The 9,714-nt window shown below is 57.5% G+C and overlaps 2 protein-coding genes across 3 annotated transcripts in view; one reads left to right on the forward strand and one right to left on the reverse strand.

Moving 5' to 3' along the window:
• Positions 1-9,714, reverse strand: part of LOC136047157 (C-signal-like) — a 96,947-nt gene that overhangs the window by 10,454 nt on the left and 76,779 nt on the right. The window lies entirely within an intron of this gene.
• LOC136046721 (C-signal-like) lies at positions 1,915-4,833 on the forward strand. 2 transcript variants are annotated; one of them, XM_065733420.1, is made up of 6 exons: positions 1,915-2,066; positions 2,308-2,359; positions 3,059-3,246; positions 3,458-3,616; positions 3,902-4,012; positions 4,557-4,833. In XM_065733420.1, the coding sequence occupies exons 1-6, from the start codon at positions 1,920-1,922 to the stop codon at positions 4,668-4,670; spliced, it is 771 nt and encodes a 256-aa protein (XP_065589492.1). In that variant the 5' UTR covers positions 1,915-1,919; the 3' UTR covers positions 4,671-4,833. The 2 variants fall into 2 exon arrangements, with proteins under 2 accessions (XP_065589492.1, XP_065589493.1); XM_065733421.1 differs by having other exon boundaries at positions 1,915-1,985.

The raw sequence follows: 9,714 nt of genomic DNA on the forward strand, positions 1-9,714 counted from the left end.
ATTTCACCTTCCACACTAACAGTGGCTGAAAGCTACGGTTATGTTACACACCCATCTAGATGTTTGCACAAAGGGCAATTACAAAGGCACTGTACAAATGTTGGGAAATACGGTGTTTGTTTGGCTGGGAAACAGCGGGCATGGCACAGTTATCTTCACTATGTTTAATCTACCGTGTAAGCAGCAGTAGAAGTGCTGCCTTTTATCAAGACTCTTGCTTTACAACATGTTCAAGGCTAAACAGGCTCATGTCTTCACATATCAATCACTTGCTGAAGAAATTAAAGACAGCAAAGAATGAACAACAAATCAAAGGAGTGGCTTGGGGTTTACTCCCTGTCCCTGCCTGAATGGAGGAGCTGGGCAAGTCTTATCAGCCCTCTGTGACTTCATTCTCCTTTTTTTTTTTGGCTCTTCTCCTCTCTCTTGGAGGTTGGGAGGTCTCGGGCAAGGGAAAAGCAGCCCTGCAGTCTCTAATGAATAAAATCACAAAGTGATTTTACAGATTCACATCAGTAAAGTGAAGATACAGAGATGATGCAGATGTTGTAATGCTCACTGCCACTTCAAATGAAGAAAATTCTGTGGGCTCTAAAGCTCCTCTGATACAGCTCCCATTGCTTTGTTTGCAGCAATCTTCTTTTTGATGGCTTTACAAGTCTTCCCACACCTTGAGTATGCCAAGAGCTGTAATCATAGCCACTTGTCACCACGATGCACACTCACAACACTGACCTCATGGTGAGTAGAAGTTACAGATAAAACCACAGCATTTGAAAACATATTTCTACACTCAAGTACTCTAAAGTTCTGATAATAGAACAATGTTTTACCAGCTGCAGCAACCTACCAAGGGTTTGTCTTCTCTCCCTCCCTCCCTCCCTCCCTCCCTCCCTCCCTCCCTCCCTCCCTCCCTCCCTCCCTCCCTCTCCCTCTTCCTTTCTTCCTTTCTTCCTTCTCTTTCTATCCTTTTCTTTCTTTCTTTCTTTCTTTCTTTCTTTCTTTCTTTCTTTCTTTCTTCTTTCTTTTCTTTCTTTCTTTCTTCTTTCTTCTCTTTCTTTCTTTCTTCTTTCTTTCTTTCTTTCTTTCTTTCTTTCTTCTTCTTTCTTTCTTTCTTTCTTTCTTTCTTTCTTTCTTTCTTTCTCTTTCCCTCCCTTCCTTACTTCTCCTTCCTTTTCCTTTCTTCCTTCCTTCTTCCCTCCTTCTTTCTTTCTTTCTTTCTTTCTTTTTTCTTTCTTTCTTTCTTCTTTTCTTTCTTTCTTTCTTTCTTTCTTTCTTTCTTTCTTTCTTTTTTCTTTCTTTCTTCTTTCTTTCTCTTCTTCTCTTTCTTTCTTTCTTTCTTCTTTCTTTCTTTCTTTCTTTCTTTCTTTCTTTCTTTCTTTCTTCTTTCTTTCTTCTTTCTTTCTTTCTTTCTTTTCTTTCTTTCTTTCTTTTCTTTCTTTCTTTCTTTCTTTCTTTCTTTCTTTCTTCCTTTCCTTCTTTCTTCCTTCTTCTTTCTTTCTCTTTCCCTCCCTTCCTTCCTTCTTCCCTCCTTTCTTTCCTCCCTTCTCTCTTGCTCTCTTTCTCTCTTCCCCTCTCTTTCCTTCTTTCCTTTCTCTGCAATCTCACAGAGCGCTCACAACCTTTAGCCACTTGAATTTCCAACACTCCTCCACTCCCCGTTTCAAAGCCCGGAACGTAGCAAGCAACACCCCCCCCGCGTGCGCGCTCCACGCGAGCTGCCTGCCCCTTTCTCAGGGCCGACAATCAACTTTCCGCTCTATTTCCTTGTGGCCACACGCGCTCTGTCAGCATCTGCGCTAAAAAACAAAGTCCGGAGTCCAGCAGCAGCAGCACGAGCCCGGCGCGGCCAGGAGCGCGGGGCTGGGCCCGGGGGGGGGAGGGGCAGCGCTGGGCCGGGGGGGGGAGGGGCAGCGGGCATGGCGGCGGTGCGCGCCCGCTCCGTGCTAGCTCACCGCTCCAACCGCGGCATCGGGCTGGAGCTGGTGAGGCAGCTGCTCGGGGGACCTCACCCACCCGCGTGCATCTTCGCGACGTGCCGGGACCCCGAGGGGCCGCGGGGGCAGGTGAGCGTGCGGGTGGGCTGCGGGGCTCGGGGCTGCGGGGCGGTGGGGGTGAGGGAGGCGTCCCCATGGCGGCCGTGCCATGGGGGTGGGCGCTGCGGGGAAGGCCGGGGGCTGCTGGGGTCCGACGCGGACGTTGTTGTGCCGGCCCTCGTTTCACGGGGACGCGGAGCACACGCGCGTTTGTTTCGGGGCCGGACCGCAGGTCTCCTCCCGCTGATCGTTGCCGTGTTTCTCTTCGCAGGAGCTGAGAGATCTGGCGTCCAAACACCCAAACCTGGTGCTGGTGAAGCTGGGTAGGTGTGCCCTGGCCGTTGGTTGATACCTTTGTGCCGCCAACCACGTTGGCCCCATTTCTCCTCCCCTCCCTGACCGCAGGCACTGCATCCCTGCCTTTGGCTTCAGGTGCTGCCACCGTCGCTGCCTCCCATAGCCACAGCCTGTGGCCACGGGATGGGGAGCTTCTGGAGACCAACCATGGGCTGTCTCTCAGGGGACTGCCCCCTCCCTCCACCCCCAGGACTGTCACGCCAGCGCTTTGCCACCGTGGGGTTGTCTGCCAGGGCACCCCATGCATTGCAGACTTTGGGGACTTTGGTGCCAGGGCTCTGGGATGGTTGCGCAGCACCCTCTGGTGCCCACGAGGGGAAGAGACAGCACAGGTTGGGGTGCCCTGCTGCTCTCGGGAGCTCAACCCGCACCTTCCCCCCCCCCCCCCCCCCCCTTGGGTGGACTTTGGGATTACAAAGAGGTGCAGCTCTCAGAAACAAGTCCAACCTCCCTTCTGGGTCACGGTGGGCCTGCTTACGGCCAGCTGTGAGCAGACTGTAGGGCAGGATGCGAGCTCAGTGTCATCCCCTGCAGCCCTGCTGCCCTCCTCTCAGGGATGGTCACAGCAACATCCACTGCTGGCATCCCCAAAGCTGCTCTGGCCCAGGGAGGAGCTGGAGAAGCTGGAGGAAATGGGACGGAAATGCATTCTCTGCCACTTGCAGATGTTGCAAATCCCTCAGCGATCGTCGATGCGGTGAAGGTTGTGGAGGGGAAGCTGAACGGCGCAGGGCTGAACCTGCTGATAAACAATGCCGGCATCTTTGCCCCGGTGTCACTGGAGACAGTGGACTCTGAAGAGATGATACGGTCGTACAAGACCAACGCGGTGGGACCTCTGCTGATGGCCCAGGTAACTCTGCATCTGCGCCTTCTGCTCCTTGTGGCTTCAGCCACGTGCTTCTTTGGTCACAGTGAAGGTCCCAGAGGGTTTTTTGAAGTTTCCTGGAGCTGTGGGATGGAGAGGATGGTGCTTGCTGGTGCTCCCACCCTCCCCCTTGGCATCCTGCCCCTGCTGTAGGCGTGGGCATGGCACGGGCACCCACCAGGCTGCTTCTCCCCAGGCGTTCCTGCCCCTCCTGAAGAAAGCTGCCCAGGACAGCAAGGAAAAAGGACTGAGTTGCAACAAGGCAGCCATCATCAACATCTCCACCGTTTTGGGATCCATTGAGAAAACTCCTGAGTCCTTCTTCAAGCCGGTCATCTCCTACCGCTGCAGCAAGGTAGGGAGGTGGGGACGGAGGAGCTGGGTGGAAGTCAGAGGGAGCCCTTGCCAGGTCTGGTCTTAGGGCAGCACCCAGGCTTGTGAGATGGAGGAATGTAAATGTGTTGGTCACCACCTGAAATCTCTGAGCACCTCCGTGCCCGGCCCCTGACCTCCTAGGGGATGCTTGCACCGTGCACCCTCTCCTGAAGACCTGGCATTGTTTTTATTCCCTCACTTTGAGGCAGAGATAGGGTTGGAGGTTGTTGCGTGGCACATTCTAACGTTGCCTTCCTCCCCCCAGGCTGCCCTGAACATGCTCACCAGGTGCCAGGCTCTGACCTACGGGGAGGCTGGGATCCTGTGCGTGGCAATTCACCCCGGCTGGGTGAAAACCGACATGGGCACCCAGGAGGTGGGTGCAGCTGAGCTTCTGTGGGGCACGGACCCCTCTGCAGGGTGTACCTGGGTTGCATTGGCACATGCCCTGTGCCAGAGCCTCCACCCAGGGTTGGGAGGAGGCTGGTTCAGGGGTACAAGGCTTCAGGCTGTCCCAGAGATGTGCCGTGATGAGCCCTCCATCCTGTAGGGCTTATCCCTCCATCCTGTAGGGCTCATCCTGTAAGAGGTTTTTCACACTGCAGGATCCCTGTTTTGGGGCGAGGGGGGGGTCCCTGTAACCATGGGGTGTTGATATACCATGTAGCATCCCGCTTGCAGCAGGACCTTCTACATGCTAAGGCTCTGTGTGTCTGGTTCCTGGAGCTGCTCCCAGTGCATGCAGCTGGCTTCTTAGCCCAAGCCACCTCTGTTCAAACCGTGCTGATACCCACTTAAGCAATCCATCCCATCTCCTGTGGCTCTCCCCAGCCCGGGGCCAGGCAGCTTTGCTGGGATGGGTGTGAGCTGGCTGGGTGCTGGTGGTTCTTAGCCCTGCTCCTCACTGATGCCCTTTGCAGGCTGACCTGACAGTGGACACGAGTGTGCAGGGGCTGCTGTCGGTGCTGCCCATCCTCTCTGAGAAGCACAACGGGATGCTGCTCAACTGGGAAGGCAAAGCAATTCCATGGTGAGCCCCTGCGAGGGACCACACGGTGCCAGGGGTACCCTGAGTCCCCGGGATGCTCATCACGGGGTGGCAACCTACCCAGGAATCTGTCACTGGCTGTGCAGGGCAGGCTGTGATCCCTGCATCTGAATCACTAATAAACACGATGGTCAATTAGTGCCTGTAGCTTTTCCCCACTGCAGTGCTCTCGCTGAGATTGTCCCTGCCCTGGCCCAAACCTGCTGTCTGTACCAAATAACCTGCCATTAGAGCAGTCTGTCTGGGCAGAAGGCTCATCCCAGTGGGTGTTTCAGCAGCCTGAAGCCCTGCTCCGTGTGCCTGCTCTCTGCCACTCCTCTGCCCGATGCCTGGCTCCAGCAGTCTCCCTGCTGCACATCTCTTGGTGGGACTTTGTGCTGCATGAGCAGTGTTGGGGCTGAGATGTCCAGCAGTACCACAGCTCGGTCTGGTGATCCCAGACAATTAGCCATTCCCATTTGGGAGATGTAACTGAGCACAATACCATTTGGGTGTGAGAAATCCAGTCCCAAGGGGAGTGCACTGCAGGAAGGGCACTTCTGGATGGAGAGGGATGAAGACAGCAGCAACTGGGCTTCTGCAGCAGGCAGGGCTTCTTGTGGGGGCTGAGCAGCTCTGGACTGCGTGGTTTTGCTCGGGAGGTGATGGCAGCCCCAGAGGTAGGTTTTCCCAGTTTTAAAAACATTTCTACACTTCTGAAAGGAGTTTCCAATTGGGGCTAAAAGCAGCCAAGTGGCACCTTCAAAACCAGGTGAGCAGAGCAAGCTGGCTTGTAGGAGTCAAAATCCCAGAGCTTTTCCCTGAGCCCCCCATTTCCCATCCAGTCTCCCTTGCCCAGGCTCCCTTCTGCAGTCAGGCAGAGCACTGGGACAGATGGGCTTGCTGGGACCATGGCTTGGCCCCACTGTGCCTTGGAGACCTCCAACGAGCCCTGACCCCAGCCTGCCCTGCCCAGCAGCTCATTGCATCACAGCAGTGAGTATTTTCAGCCCTGGGTGCTCCCAAGCCAGTGGCATTTAGCAGCCCAGATTCCTTGCAGAGGACAGGAAAGGGGACAGCAGGGGAAACCTGCAGCTGTGTCCCAGCCTGGGCCAGGTTCCCATGGCTGCGGGTAGGACAGATGCCAGAGCTTGTGAGCTTATCCCTCCTTCCTGGTGTTCTCAGGCAGAGAGGAAAGCTGCCCCTACAAAGCTGAGGGGTGCTGGGAGTATCCGTGGGTGGAAAAGGGGGTCCCTCTGTGCCATAAGCTCAGGAAGACTCAGCGAGGGATGAGGTCCCCCTGCTCCAGTGCTTTTGCCAAGCAGTGTCGGCTTTTCCTTTGCAGAAGTTCCGGGTGTTTGTGCTCACACAGCTCATTATCTCCACGCTTCCTCTCCAGCCCGATGTTTCCTGCCTTGCTCACTCCCTTTCGCTGGCTTTGCCCTTTGTGTCAGCCTTATCTCCCAGCTCTGGGCAGTGTCAGGGCCCTGTGCTCCTCCTGCTCGCTGTGACGGAGCCGGGTCACACCCATTGCCTCTCTGCTCACCAGGGAACGGATTGCTGGCTGTCTTTGATTTCTTGGTTCTTCCAGCAGTCTCCTCCTTCCTCGCCTGACCTGGCCGTGGGAGATGGGCAGGCACCAAGGAGAGCACTGTGTCCTCTCCCCAGGGCTCCACAGGGAATGCCAACCCCTCCTGGCAAGCTGGGACAGAACGGGGAGGATTTAGGATTCATCTGCATTCAGCAGCTTAAATGGGATCTCCAGGTTCTGTCTTCAGCCACGGGACAGGTGCAAACCAGACCGGATGGAGTGTTGCCCATCTTGCAAGATGCACATCTGCAAGATGATCCGGCCTCCAAGAAATTAAGGAATTAGTCCTCCAAGGTGGTCGCTTCCCACCTGGTCTGAGAAAGGCACGTTGCAGCAGGAGCCGGGGCAGGACACCTCTGGGAGTTGGGACAGAGTGAGAAGGGCATGGGGAGCCCCACTGGGATGGGGATCCGAGGGCAGGTGCTGCACCAGGTGGGGCCAAGAGCCCCACGGATGGTGATGCTGGTCCAGGAGGAGAGGAGCAAAAGAGGGGAGTGGGGATGGCACAGGGCTGCTCCACGGAGCGACCTGCTGGCCCCAGTGCTGGGAGGTGGAGCAGCAGCAGGAGGCAGGTCAGAAACCAGCCAGCGAGGACAGGGAGAGCCAGCACGGCCGGTGTCGGAGCTGCAGAGCTGCTCTGGAGCAGGGAGAACCAGGAGCAGAATAAGCGAGAAGTGCGGGGACCTCGGACGGGACCTGAGTGAGTGTGCATCTCCCTCCACTCCCGCACTGCCCATGGGACAGAGAGCTGGGCCAGCAGGGTGGTCCCTGTGGGGACATCCACAGCACTGTGGTCCCAGTGACTGCTCCCAGCCCTGTCACCCGGGGACCTGCCGCAGAGCAGGGTGCTGGCAGGGTGTGGGAGAAAAGCAGCTGGGCAGGAAGCACACCCCGGCCCAGGCAGTGCTGGGGCCAGCAGATAATGCTTCAAGGCCTCCTCCTGCACACTGCAGCCGTGGGGCTGGGGCTACTGGCTGCTCTCTGGCCCCCAGACCCACCAGCATCCCCTCCTTTGTGTTGTTGTTAGCTCCCCAAACCCCGCTGCTGCCTGCCCTGCTGCTCCCTGCCCCATCAGCCTGGGCAGGAGGATCCATGGCTGCTGCGTGCTGGGAGCTCAGTGCTGCCTTTGCCCTCCTGGGGGGCCAGCATCTTCCCCAGCCAGCTTGCATCCCGAGGGCTCTTTCCCAGCACCTCCCCTCAGTGACATAGTTGCGCTGTGGAGGTGTCCATGGTTCCCTCTTTGCTGTCTCTGCTCACTGTGAGCTGGTCTGATCCTGCCCGGTGTTTCCTCTCTACCCACCCCACTGACCACATCCCTCAGTGCCACACCTCCACGGTCCTCGGACACCCCAGGGATGGGGACTCCTCGGACACCCCCAGGGATGGGGACTCCCCTATCTCCCTGGGCAGAGTCTCCCTGGGGTGCTGGGTAGGGTGGGACCCTCTGGTGCCTACAGGGTGGCCATGCAGTGCAAGAGAGGTCTGGAGGAGCTTGGGCAAGTCCCGCTGGCTTTGTAGGGGACACCCTTGGGCTTGGGCACGTGGATCAGTGCATCGTCACACTTGGGTCTTCCAACTGGAGGTATCCTGCCCACGCTCTGGGGGCCATGGGGATGGTGGAGGAGATCCAGTCCTCCCAGGGCTGGAGCAGGAGGAGCTGTGCTGGAGGGTTCCCGCTGAGCGTCCCCTGCCGCATCCTTGGCCCCACCAGCAGCACGCTTTGGCAGCTCAGATTGTCTTTCTCTTCACTGTCCCCCTCTTTGGAGCCAAGGAAGCGGTGCTGGGGAGGAGTTTGGTTCCTCCTGTTTGTTATTAGAGGATAAAGTTACTCTTTAAAGCAGAGCCAGCGCTGTCGGGGCCGCATGCCATCCGGGAACATCGCTTGTTCCCGATGGTTCTGACGTGCTGCCTGGTGTTGTGTCCCAGCCCCAGGCACAGCAAGGGGGGGCTCAGATGGGGGGGACCCAAGAAGGTGCTTGGGGTCTTCTCCTCCTGCTCTGGGAGATGGAGAGGGAGGGGACAAGGGCCTCTTCCAAGCAGGAGAGGGACGTGATGGGGAGCAGATACTGAAGTGAGAGCTGAGGGCATTGGAAAGGCAGAGCCTATGAGCTCCTGACTTTGTCCCCACAGCTCCCAAATCCAGAGGTGTCCTTTGCTGGGACCTGGCAGGTCTGAGCAGTGCCCACGTTGCCGCTCTCAGTACTCAGTGGTGACGTGATCATGGGTGGAGGGGAAGGAAGTGGAGCTGGGGGGGGCTTCCTGGAGAGCTCCTGCACCTTCTGTGTCCCCAGGCCGGGTGCAGGGCAGGGACCCCACGCAACTCCATTGACAAGCCAGGTCCCTGGGCCACAAGTCATCTTGCCCCCCTGCACGTGGCACTGGGGAAGCAAAGCCACCGAGTATGGGGATGCCTCGCACGTTCAGGAACCCTGCCACCTTGGTGCGCCAAGGGAAGGTGGCCAGCTCTGCCCTGACTTGAGCAGAAGGAGCTGGCATCCTCCCCACAGCATCCCCTCCGCTGCCTGTCCCCGCCACATGCTGGGTCCCTATGAAACCTCCCTGCTCCATGGCACGCTCTCGTGCACATCACACCCATGCCAAATGGCATTTTCATGTGCCTTGCTGGGTGTGGAGCACCAGTCCAGCATGGACAGGAGATGGTTACAGCTGCTTCCTATTGCCCTGCAGCTTGCTCACCCCTTCTCATTTCCTTGACCCATGTCCCAGCGCTTTTGTTGTTATTCCATCTGGAGGGGAGCGATTATTTGCTGAAGGGGGGAGCTTTGACCCATCCCTGGGGCCACCTCGGCCGTGCTGGGGATCTGCCTGATGCCATGAGCTGAACCCGTGGGTGCCAGCCCCGCGCCGAGCCGCGTGCAGCTCGGCCGTGACCTCAGCCTTCCTGCCGCGTGGGACAGGCCCGCAGGGGCTGCAGGAATCCTGTGAATCACAAATACTTTAGGAGTGATTACTCCGGGGCGTGAGATGTTTCCTACGGTGCAGGGTTGACAACACAGGCCCCGTGCCTTTCCAGCGTTGTGTCCATCCCCTTGGTCCAGGCAAGGGCTGGGGATGCTTCTTGCCATCCTCATGGGGCTGAGAAGTGGGAGAGGGGAGGGCAGCACTGCTGCAGAGCCGTGCCCTGGGTGCCAGCTTGCAGTCTGGCTGAGCTGGCCAGGTTTCCAGCAGAGCTCAGAGCTGTGAGTCAACCTCCGTCCTCTGTTAACTCCTTCCCAGGTCCTGCTCCTCTGCTTTGCACCCAGGGGACCCAGGAGAGCTGCAGCAGTGCATGGCACCGCGCTCTGGGGCACCAAGGGTGAAATTGTGGCTGTGAGGTTTTGAGGGTTGGAGGCTCCGTTCTGCACTGCTCCAGCACGGAGCTGGAATGCCGAGCACGCAGTGCTGCAGGGTGTACATGGAGGGAGGCACGGAGCCAAGCCCTGGCCTCGTGCCCTCTGCA

The sequence above is a fragment of the Cyrtonyx montezumae genome, unplaced genomic scaffold (assembly GCF_038088225.1).
Source record: "Cyrtonyx montezumae isolate F1298 unplaced genomic scaffold, pur_monq_1.0 scaffold_17, whole genome shotgun sequence".
Taxonomy (NCBI): domain Eukaryota; kingdom Metazoa; phylum Chordata; class Aves; order Galliformes; family Odontophoridae; genus Cyrtonyx; species Cyrtonyx montezumae.